The sequence below is a fragment of the Megalops cyprinoides genome, chromosome 5 (genome assembly GCF_013368585.1).
Source record: "Megalops cyprinoides isolate fMegCyp1 chromosome 5, fMegCyp1.pri, whole genome shotgun sequence".
Lineage (NCBI taxonomy): Eukaryota > Metazoa > Chordata > Actinopteri > Elopiformes > Megalopidae > Megalops > Megalops cyprinoides.
This window is the reverse complement of record NC_050587.1, coordinates 15,023,804-15,036,241: the sequence shown is the minus strand read 5'-3', so window position 1 is coordinate 15,036,241 and position 12,438 is coordinate 15,023,804. Positions and strand designations below refer to the sequence as shown.

Here is a 12,438-nt window from a genome sequence, read left to right as displayed (position 1 = left end):
AATCCATTTCCAGTGCTGTAAAACCACGGCATTCTCTGTGGCGTGTCTGGTAACACACTGGCCCTGCTCATAAACCTATTTCATGCTGGAGCACTGGGTGTCTTCATTATTCATTTACTCCTGCCAGACAGCTAGACGAACACACTCTCCTAAATGCACTCTCTGTATGTCTGGTAAGTAGTGTGCTCTGTGACATCAGCAACCAGAGGTATTCCCTTAACCTCAGGGCCACCGCCATCACTGGCCAGGTCAAGGCTGCTTTACTGCGGCACTAACCTGCCTGTCACAGACCCAAGAACATCCATTTCTGCACACAGCTGCACCGGTGAGCTCCCTGGGACATTGAGAGTCAGGTCCCAAGCCAGAGGCTCGTAGCTGCTTCGGGACACACAGGAGAGTACTACTCGGAAGAGGTGAGGCGGCGAGGTCTAATGCTTGTGGGAAAGGTAAGTGATTCAGCTCTCTGTCCTCCGAACGATGCAAGGGCAGACATCGGCTAAGTACCATGCCGGGAATGCACCCAGTCTCCAGAGTCACTTTCCAAACATCTGACGGCACACACCACTTAAAATACACCCTCAGCTGAACAAGGCCCTGCCTTTTAGGAATATGAATCATCACTGGATGAGTTAACCCGGTTTCAGATTTAGAGAGACTCCATTTCTGAATGTAATAAGCATAACAATCAATACATCTTTACACAGCTGCAATATCAATAGCAATATCTGACACTCCCATTTTTCAAGGTCTGTTCCAAGACCTTCAGTTAACTTCATCTGGTATAATGGGGTCATTACAGCTAATGCTCTGTTAAGAGTGAGTGGTGTGAGCATGACTTCAATGAAATCTCTCCCCCCCCCCATATATATTTTTTTTTCATTCCTGGTTTCAAATACTCAAATGCAAATCTACTCCAAGGAGAGGAATTTACCCAGAGTCTCCACTAGGTGTCAGTGTTTTCATTTGAGACAAATACAGAAAGCAAAAGGATTCATGAAGTGGTTCATATAAGAAATAAAAACACTTGTGTCATTTTCTGTTCTCTTCATTATTTGAACTCTTCTGATGCACGCACAATACTACAATATTTTCAGCATCAAACTGTGGATAAAATAAACCATTCCCACATCTATACCTAGCCAATTAATGACATACTATAGCCAGATATAGTGTATCCACTACAACATGGCCAAGTCTCCACTGTAAATGATACATTTGTTATCATAAGACCTTCTTTGTTAAAATGAACACAAACTGTAGAGATTATAAATATTCTACATATAGTAGCCACCTTAAAAAGTTCAGAAGTTGACAGGAAGAAGCGCTTATTAATATTATGGTTTGCAATCCTTCCACTAATGCTACTGTTGACGGTGAGCGCTGAAAGGGAGTCTTAGGCTCAGTACGAGGCTGTCACTGTGCAAGCCAACTGCTGGCCTCAGTGCTGTTCACACCAGTGCAGTGCAGGTCACCTGATACTGCAATCAGAGCAGCATCCAGGAGTCCCAGGCCCTGATACCTAATACCGGTTTACGGACAAAGCCAAGGCGGGCGGCCACACCAATAAACAACAAGGTGTAATTAGACTGTAAAACTAAACTGAGGGGTTATTCAGGAATGAGCCACAGTGGACAGTGTTCAGAAACGCATGGCTTTACGCCCTGAGTGAAGCCTTTAAAAGCTCTGTGCAGAAACAGTGGAACTGTTACTGCAGCAGGCAAACGCATCAGTCCTCCAGTGCGAGGTGCAGGATCTATTAAAAACCCATGCTGAGATAGCCTGAGATAACGGTTTGGTTGCTTCTGTTCACTCTTCTGTTGCATTCTGTTCTTTCCTAAAAACCCTGCCAAGACAGCAGTCTAGGAATTCAGCCCATGATGGAAAAAATAGCGGAGCGCTCCTCCACTTCAAACGTGACGCTGAATAAGCGACCCACTTCGTTAAATAAAACCGCACTTCTACTACGGGGAATGTCGGCGAATGTCTACATCCGGCCTCTAGGTGGCACCAGAGACGCATTCTTCTCATTCTCCTACTAGCTCAGCGGTAAACTGCCTTCAACCTGTCATGCGTTCAGCACCGTCAGCCTTCTGGTGGCCAACCACATTCGCTCTTCCGTGAATAAAATCGCTGCCAGGTTTATTGCCTCGTAAACCCGGCTCCTGCGTGCAGGGCGCTGCAGACGAATCCAAAGCAGAGGGCTCTGAAGCTTCTCCTCAGCCCTGCTGCTACACACAAGTCAGCTGGGGCAGATAGAAGGCCTGTGAAGCGCTGTAACAAAGCCGGTCCCCCGGAGAGCTCTGCGCATGCTGGCTTTTGCTCCAGCGCCCTTTCACGAATGCATTCAACCAGCTCCGTTAACTCAGCTCAACACTTATTTCACAGTTCAACACATACTCAGTACCAGAAATCGCAGCTGAACGCCGCTTTCTGGCCGACGCTTAGGACGCGTGTGAGCGCGCTTTGGCAATTTAAAGGCACTCGGCTTGACTAATTGGATCAATTAGGGCTGCTGAATTGACGGGAACGAGAAGCAGCGAACGCACGGCCCTTGAGGAATCAGGTTTGACACCCCCCGCTGTAAAAGGTGAACTGCTTTCCCATACAGGCTTCTCACGTGCCAATATTCTGCATTTAGTACATATTCACCCAGCGTAACTGAGTGCCTGCTTACAGCCACATTCAGTGAACGACAAGCGGTCTCACTCAAGCAGGCTGTATCGCTAACATATCAACTCTCTACTCTATAACTACACCCATACAGACCAGAAGGAAGAGAATATACAAGCCGACTGCCTTTGTAAGAGCAATATGTTGCAGATGCAAGACTGCGAAATACAACTGCCCAGGTAGAGCCTACAGCACAATCACGGAAAAACTACAAAACGCTCCATGCACACACCCGGCACGACCTGAAAATACCACCTTAAACGCAGTCAAACGCAGCGATGCCTGTTGTACATCACAGTTACAATTACAAAATGCAGAGGATGAAACAGAGGAGGGAGTAATGATCAAACTACCAGGGAATCATCAGCTTTATTCAGCGGCTTAATTGGACATTAAAATGCATGGAGTACGCAGACGATCGTTTCCCCCAACACGCCGTCTGAATGGAACCAATCTGCATACCCATGAAAGCCACTGCGGAGTCCTCATTATTGTCAATGAGCAGGCCTTTCACACGGCTTAGCGTAACATCCTATGTACAACAGGAAGCTTTAGTTATACGTTTCACTTCAAGAGGCATCAGCTCCTTTGAGCAAACAATCACAGGCTGAACTGCGTGACGGTATTGAAATGAATTTATTTATTAAACATAAAATATTCCGCCTCTGAATCCAGACACAGAGTGAATTACAGACTGCCGAGCGAGGCTTTGATGACACGCGCGCTCACTAGCCGCCGGGGGGGGGAAGCAGGTGTGCGAACGCATCGCCCTGCTCCCTCATTCCCACAACCGGTATCTCTCGTCCGACATCTCGCCCCTCCCTTTGGGGAAAGAAGGCACCCAAGAAAACGTTAACAGGTTTGCTCCCGTTACGCTCAGCACCAAAATTGCTGATTTTATCAGCGCAACATGAGCTGGCGGAGTAAGGTTTCCAGGCCGGCCCGTGTAAATCTGCGACGGGGAGGCCAGCGGCAGATAAGAGCGGCGATTCCGGCACCGCGGCACCCGAAGCTACGCCCGCGCCGGACGCAAATAAACGGCTGATCCCCTGTGACGCACGAGCCGGGACGGCCGGAGCGGCGCTGGCAGGAAGCGCGATCTGCGAGGTAACTGGCGGTCACGGAGGGACGGCGCGGCGGAGGATCTCCTGATCCGCGGTGAGCAGGGGGGCCCGGTGAGTCACGGCTGTCATGCGGCCTCGGTGACTCACTCTTTCCAGGCTCTCCGAGGCGAGCGGGCGAGTGAGAGAGAGAGAGAGCGAGCGAGAGAGTGAGCGCGTGCGGCTCAGCGCCCGGGAGAGGGATTTCCCAACGCCGCCGCTATAAATAAGCAGAGTGTGTCAGGGGCGAGGCGTGGGCTTCGCTTTCTCCTCAAGGACGACCCCCCCCCCCCCCCCAGTACAGCAGGTATACACTCACCAGCCTGTTAACCAGGAAGCTGGATACTGGATATGAATCACTAAGCGGGACACACCCAGCATAATTCAACACGAGAAAGCCGATTGGAATGAAGCGTTCCTGAGAGCGGAGCAGATGTGCGGGGGGTTCGCAGTGAGAACAGAGGAAGCGGGGCTGACCCCCGAGGGGGTCACGCAGGGAGTAAACATCCTCCTCCTGTCCTGCACACCGACTGGGTGAGGCGCACACTTCCACTCGCACACCTCCCTCACGCCGCAGTGCGCCCTGTGCCTGCCTTAGGGCCACAGCGCCGGGACGCAGAGAACAAACTACGTCCGGTGTGCTGCTTTACCGATTCATTTTTTAATGGGGGGAAAAATAGGAAGCTCCCGCCACATAAGGGTGGGCTCTTTTGCTGTGATTGTTCTGCTTTGGGAGTCAGCGTTACAGGAATGCTGTGAGCTCAGCACTGCTTCCTATGCGAGCCGATGGGGCAGGGAAAGCCCTGCTGGCGGTGTGTCCGGCAGGGCGGGAGGCCTGGGGGTGGTTGTGCTGGGAGCCCCGCGGCTCAGGGCTCAATTATCACCTTCATACAGCCTGGCTGCAGGCCTCGGGCCAGCGGACCACCCTTCCCCTGCACCGGCAGCCCCTGGCGCAGAGCCCATCAGAGCCGGGTCAGGGCACCCAGCGCTCGCTCCCCACCTCCCTCCCTCCCTCCCTCCCTCCCTCTCTCTCTCTGTCTCTCTCTCTAGCTCCCTCTAATTCAAATTCAAACGCTTTATTGGCTTCACTGTTTCAATAATAACAATATTGCTAAAGCAATCATTCCTGCAGTCAGGCGTATAACATGCATGAGCTGATCAATAATCATCTCCCTAGCTCTCTCTCTTGCTCAAGATCTCTTTCTCTAGCTCTTCTCTCTCCCTCTAGATATCTGTCCAGCCCTTTCTCCTCACCCTCGTTCTCTCTCTCTCACTCTAGATCCCTCTCTAGCACTGTCTCTCTCTCGCTCTAGATCTCTCTCTCAATTTCTCCTCTCTCTCCTTTGCCCTCTCTCCCTCTCATTCTAGATCTCTCTCTAACACTTTCTCCTCTCTCTCTCTACTGATGAATGATAATACCTCGGAGAGGATCAGGCATCTGTGGGGCAGATTATGACCTGTACCGGCGAGGCTGAATGCGCTGCCGAGTGTGAGCTGGCGTGTGAGCTGGCGCGGCAGCCAGCGCAGCGGCAGAGGGAGCAGGAGTGGGAGGATATAAAGTTCGCACCTCGCGGGCGCCGAAATCGCTGACACGTTTACGGTCCCCGGCCCCGCCTCGGTGTCACAGCCTCGCCCCTCTCCTTTGTCCCTCGCGGTGGCGGCGAACAATGGGCGCCGCTCACGCCCCCTTATCTGCACCTCAAGGTCTCGCGCGTTCCATTGTGAGCGCAACAATGCCACCGGTCCGGGAATTAAAGAAAACAAGCGGTATCTGAGCCTTCATGCTACGGTATCGCGTTCTCCCTCTCGTGTAAACACGCAGCTCCGTGGGGTTTGTGAGATACGCCGGGTGCGTGCTGACCGGACGGGTTGGGGGGGGGGGGGGGGGGGCCTCGGCTGCGCAGGCCTGCTGTAGCAAGTAGTTTGGGACCTGGACCCGTTCTGAAACCGCCGCTGCGTGTTGGTGGCGCGGGTAATGAAGCTAATGAGGCGAGCGATACCAGGTCCGGCCAGGAGGTTACGCGGGGTCTGGTTACCGGGCGCTGGGAGCCTGCCACGTCGCGAACAGCGAGGCGGAACGGGCCCGCGCCAGCAGCTGACGGCCCGCTCCTCTACCCTGCTACCAGGCTAAGACAGCGTCCCCGCCACACTCTCTCACCTCACCCTGTTTGCATTGGCACAGAGGAACGAGGGCGTGGAAGTCAGGCCTGCAAACACTACAGGTGCGCGCACTCTACAAATAAAGCTGGCCGAGGCGAGGAAAGATTGATCTTTTTCCAGAAAGCAGGGTAATGGCGTGCAGCAGCCATTTAGCCAGTTAGGCTCGTAGCAAGAACAAGGAATCATTTTCATTTTCATGGAATCAACCCTACAACTGCAGAATGCAATTTAAAAAAATGCAAACACAACAAACCCCAGGCGGCAGACCTGCAGTTCGGCTCAGTGACAGGCTGTAACTGTACGACTGTCCCACAGCTTAAGGCTGTGACTGTCAGAGGATATATGAATATATATAATATATAAGAAATATAATAGAGGCCAGTAATGAACCTCATTTTCCGCGACAGTGAAAGGGGACGGCGCGGGCTGACCCGCCTCTCACCCACACTTACCCTCCCCGTCTCCGGCCACACAGGATTTCCTACCCTGGTACAGCACATGTCGTCACATGAAGCCGCAGAAACGGAACCAAGTGGCGGAGGTGGGGGGGGATCACACGGTGACAGTAGAGATGGAAGACACCTCCGCTTGTAACCGCTTGTAAAGGCCCGACTGCAGTCCCATGCCTGCGTCCTCGTGTTCGTGCGCGGCGTGTTGAAAGGAGCAGGCTGCTCATTAGTGGTCTCACACACGCGGCGCGCTCTCGGGGACCGTCCATTAACTCACGCTCAATTAGCGCGGCCCTCGGCGTCCTCTTTCGTTAGGATGATGGAAGCGTAAGTGTTATGCCCTACAAGTGACTTCGCAGAAAGTCCCTCTGCGTCACTTACCGCCAATAGTGTTACCGCCTTAAAGAGCCTCGCCCCTCAGAAAGAGCAGCCAAGGCTTATACTCCTTCCTCTTGGGTTTTAAATATTACGAGCTGAAGCCTAGTAGGACGCTGGGACGCTACCTTCAAGCTACACGCAGCGAGGCCGCATTGAACCGGGCCTGTTTCAAAGACATCAACGTCTATTTGTCTCTCTCACACAGACACGCAGGCACTGGAAGTCATCTGAATTTGACACTATTTAAATGCATTCGTTGAGGTCAGGCAGCTTTGGCTCAGCCAGTGGGAAACTACGGACTACATTCTACACACAACACACAGTCAAACCAGCGCTGTCTTACTGAGCTCTGTCCAGAAATGGGCTACAGAAGGTCAAACCTTTCACAAGGAATGGCTCCGGTCAGCACCGAGCGCTTATAGCAGTCAAGGCACAACAGACAAGACGGTGGCACAATGGCGCTCAAAAACTCCTACGACCTCTTTCACAACTCTACTTATCACCAGGGAAGCGGCCGACTTTGCGTCAGTGACAGTAACAGTAAACGTGTTTAAACCGTTATGTAATGCAACCCTCTGGGAAGAAGGCGAAGGTTTCGCAAGCCCGGCGCGCGCCTTACCCTGTGGAGCTCGATGGAGTCGATCCACTGGTGCCGGTGCTCTGGGTCTTGGGCCCGCAGGTACCACACGCTGTCATTTACGCTGATGTCCAGCCGGCACTCGTCAAACTCGTGGGGCTGGGAGAGAGAGAGAGAGAGAGAGAGAGAGAGAGAGAGAGGAAGAGGGAGAGATATGTCGGTTAGCTACAAAGGCGCCGGGGGTTTTGAAACAGGAGGGCCTCTTATCTGCAGAGGAGTGTCAGGATGGCTGTCAGCATGCGGTTCTGCACCTGATGACTCCATCGCATTATCAGTGCTGACTGCAGAAGCATCCGAATGGGAGCACACTGAGGAGGACTGCCAATCACGCCCTATACGTCTTATGTAGAAAAACGAACACCGTGAAAATACAAACTACAGCTAAAGACATTTGAACTAAACCTTTGATAATGACGACAGTGATTTCATAAGGGGGGGAGTGATGTTTTAGCAATTTTTCTTTTTACCATATCAGACAAACACCCCAGGATAACACAGGAGGCAGGTTTTCATTTTATTACGTTAACAAGTTGTGCGTGGTGTCATACCGTGTAAGCACTCCTCCTGCCTAAAATAAGCAGACCTGAGCGGAGTGTAAACAGCGGCAGGCAGGGTTTAGAGAGCTGAAGCAGGGCCGCTGAGAGAGCAGCCCGCCCGCGCCTTTCATCGCCTGGGCCCTGCTTTATCTCAAAGGAGCCGCCGCTCGCTGCAAAGAGCCAGGGCTGTCGGGGAGAGAGGGGGTTTCCTCTGCATTCCTCGGGGGGGGGGATGCGGAACTGCAGCACGAGTGAGCCCAATTCCACGCATTCCTCTGCGGGACAGGTGATTAGGGCGAGGGGAGACCTCTCCGAGCGGCCCGTTGCAGTAGCTGCCGGGGGGGGGGGGGTCAGGAAGGCTGTGAGCACCTACCCAGCCTCTGTACCCAGGTCGGCTGGGACACGGACATCTTTGGTACGCAGCGAGCGACACCCGAGTTTGTCAGGGTGGTACCAACATGCTCCCGTCCAAATACTGCCATCCTACGCTCCCTACCATTGTACAGCACCACCTTGTTACATTACATTACGTTAAGCAGACACTCTTACACAGAGTGGCTTCCAGCACAGCAGAACAGTTAAAACTGTGAGAATTTTACAGTTCACAAAGAAGTGCGAGTCACATCACAGTGCCTGGATCACGTGCGTTTGGAAGGCAGAGCCGAAGAAAGACTATGATAAAGTCAGATTCAAACTCAGGGAGACAGTGGGTAGAAAGCTGTGGAGAGGGCTACATCAAAACAGAAATACTGCCACCATGTTTCAACTTCTATAATGTAGCCTATTTTATCCCAGACTTACTGCAGCCGCAATACTTCTAGATTTAGAGATTACTGCATGCAGAGAGGACAGATGCCATTAGAGTGGTGCTCAGGAGAACATACTTCTGCTACCCTTTGAAGCTGTCTAGCAGCACTTAAATATCAAACACTTTTTTTTTTTTTGCACAAAGCCAATCAGGTTTCGGAGAAATTCATCTATAGATTTATCAGTCAGCTGGAGAGACACACAGGGGTGATCACTCATCCTCTGCTCAACGCTGAGCACATTCTCGCTTCACTACTTTTCGAACGACCACTCTCTTTGTTGCGTTTTTTTCGATTCACGTATGAGCCGCCGAGTTCAAAATAATTGCATGACAAAGTTCTGAGGAATTAACAGCTTCATTAACATTCTTTAAGCCTGCGTGACACGCTCGGGGCCCGCTGAGCAATTTGTTTTGCACGGAGATAAAAGACGAAAACAAGGGGGTTTCTTATGGTCGCGCCACCAAGAGGTTAAACACTTTGAGCGTGATCAAAAGCGGATTTTCCCACAAGCTGCCGGGGGCCTTTTCACGGTCGTGCTGCGGGTCGACCCTACGAGCATGCACCCCATGAGCTGCCCGTGGTCCGGGCGGAAAGCTCGAAAGAACAACAACAAAGACTCGCTCGACATTTACAAGCCGTTTTACAAGCAGTAAATAGTGCTTGTGCGGGTTAAGCAGCGGCGTGGGCTCAGGGAAGCATCAGCTCACGGTCTCTCTCCCTCTTTCTACCTGAACACACATGGTGGAAACGAAGGCGGCAGGGTAACTGGAAACCCAGGCTACCGCCCAAGGCATCACTCACATGTCAAGGCTGCAAACTGAGGGATAACATTCACCTGTCAGAAAGAGTCACACAGAGAATCTGACTGTGTGTCCTACTTGCACACCAGTGTTTTGGACAAGCTCTGATGCAATCCATACATGTGCATGTCCATGCAAGTTCTTTACAGCTAATCAGGGATTTATGCACAGATCCACTACAATGATGGATGTCACCAGGACAAAACTCTTAATATTAAAGGGGTGCTTTGTTCAAATGAGACGAGCACGAAAGATTAACACATCCATACTTAATACATTTTGTAAATGAAGACACACATACCATATGGACCGGCTACTACAAGTCATCCTCATTGAGAACTTTAAATCATCAATCTCACAACATTTACTGAACATAATCTCTGTAGAGTTAGTGTGATTTGCATTTAAATTGTGCCTAAAGCTATGGATTAAGACCAGGTTCAGTTCAGGTTCAGAGTGGTGGTGGTGAGAGGTACATGAAGACTCCCACCCCGCCTAAGCCCTCTCAGATCCCCACACCTCTCACTTCTTTCATCTGCCAGCTACTGTGTTCCTCTGCCTTCTGCAGCTCTGTGGCTGTGACTTTCACATGAACCAAAGCACAAATAAGAATAAAGAATAAAGAATAAAGTGCAGATAAAAACGCAACTGACCACAGAAGAATGTGGAGAAAACCCTGCAGAAATGCATCTCTTATCTTTAACAGTTTGTGCACACCCTCTCTCTCACACACACACACACGCGCACACACACACACACACACACAACCACACGCGCACACACACACACACATGCGCGCACACACACACACGCACACACACACATGCACACGCGCACACACACACACACACACACACACATGCGCGCACACACACACACACACACACATGCACACACACACACACACACACACACACACACACACACACACACACAACCACAACCACAACCCCACACACACACACACACACACACACACACACAACCCCACACACACACAAACACAACCACACACACCCTGTAGATGAGTAAGACTGGCCAACATTAGTGTTTCTCAATCTCTCCTGCCCTCAACATCCGCTTTAGATTGATCTAAAGTCTGTTGGAAATTGAGCTTCTGACAGGGGGCCCTCCTGTTAAATCAGAAACAGAGGGTCATGCTTGCACTCCCACTGAAAATGTTTGAAAGTAACTTCTGTGGCACCGCAAGACAGTGGTACGGTGTGTACTGTTCAGCAGAGAACTGTTAATACAAGGCGCACCTTCAAATCACCAGGGGAGAGACTGAAATGAACTCCTTTAATGGAAACACCCAACACCTGTCACCGTAAATATCCCACAAGTCTTATCTTATCTGAAACATATACATTTTAAGAGGCAAAATATGTCAAGATTTCCCTGCTTGCCCCTACCCCCACCCCCCACAACCCACACCCCTTGCCTTGATATACAAAGCCAAAAGTCAACCTATGGTGATTTACATCATACAAAATGACTCATTCTCAAGAATTTTAAATTAAAGTGTTTAGTTCACATAAATCCTGTGAATCCACTTTATCTTGGCCTTGAATGTCTCAAGTCAGAAGAGCTAAGGACGCTCCATTCTGGGATCGGAAACGTGACGGTGAAGCGGGGAGTCCGGACCGCGGTTTCAGACTGTTTTTTAATGTTTTGAGAGCTGGGATTATATTCGGCACGGATCACGTGACGAGCTCTGTGGTCTTCGCTAGAACATTCCGCCACACGGAAAAACCAACCGGGGCCACAGGGGAGTCAGCTGGGGTCGTGGAGGGAGTGGGAACAGATTAAAATAAGACCCTGGGAGTCACTCTGACGGGGCGCGGCACGGCGTGGGCCATTACACTCAAGTGCTGGTGAGTCCCACAGACTCTGAACAAGACAGCTGCCTCATACCCGTCCTGACGGTAAATCTGTTAAACCTTTAATTACTTCCAAGTTACAGCAGTGAGGCCATCATTGCCGCAAAAGGATGTTGTCAAGGAACTGAGAATATATTTGGTTTGCTGACTAACCTTTTAAGTGTTTCCAGAGAAGGTATGCTCATTTGTAATCCTGACTATAATAGCTACTAGAGAAACACACCTTCACCCACTGGGCAAGATGCTCCTCTGGTTTATGCCCTGATCCACAGGGTATACTGCATATGGTGGCTTTGCCCAGACTGCTGTCAACTTATCAGGCTTAACCGAGATGAACTGGACACTGATCTGGGTTTGACATCACCTGACAGTTATCTGCTCTGAGTCCTTCAAGAGAGAAATGTGCTGCCAGAGTTGTGTTTGTACAAGCAGAAAGATATCACTGAAGGTGTTTATCCTACGCTTACAGCTATGTCAGTTCAGCTTAAAAACATATCAGCTGCAACTACAACAAATATTAACTGCAGATAATTTATTTAGTCGAACACTGATTAATATTACTGACTTATGAGCCGAAGGGTGAGACACAAGCACAGACTATTACCGTTCTGTTCTGATGTTACCCACTGCTAGGAACGCATGGTTAAAGCCAAACTCTGTGCTGTGGTAGCCATGCAGAGCATTAAGGTGTGGCACAGCCAGACAGAGCAGTCTTTCTAATTCTGCAACTGCTATTGTGAAATACCTGAGCTGAGAGATCTTAATAGACGTTACAAAGGATTCATCGCATCATGAGGGCGATTTGTGGGAAGTGTCCGCTCGCTCTCATCCTGCGTTTTGGGTGTGCGATGCTCTGGAAAACATTTGGAGAGGCTGGACTTGAAAGAGCGATGCTTTCATGGCCTTCCCAAGACAACCTTCCAGCTGGGATTTGACGAGGCCCTCCCAGCATTGTGTGTGTGTGTGTGTGTGTGTGTGTGTGTGTGTGTGTGTGAAGTCACAATCCGCATTGTGCACGG

The 12,438-nt window shown here is 50.7% G+C and overlaps 1 protein-coding gene across 1 annotated transcript in view; it reads right to left on the bottom strand.

Annotated features, from left to right (window-relative positions):
• The window catches only part of LOC118777979 (ceramide transfer protein), a 36,535-nt gene that overhangs the window by 14,783 nt on the left and 9,314 nt on the right, over positions 1-12,438 (bottom strand). Inside the window, exon 3 of the mRNA XM_036529258.1 lies at positions 7,377-7,493. Within this exon, the coding sequence (XP_036385151.1) occupies positions 7,377-7,493 (117 nt within the window). The remainder of the gene's footprint in view (positions 1-7,376; positions 7,494-12,438) is intronic.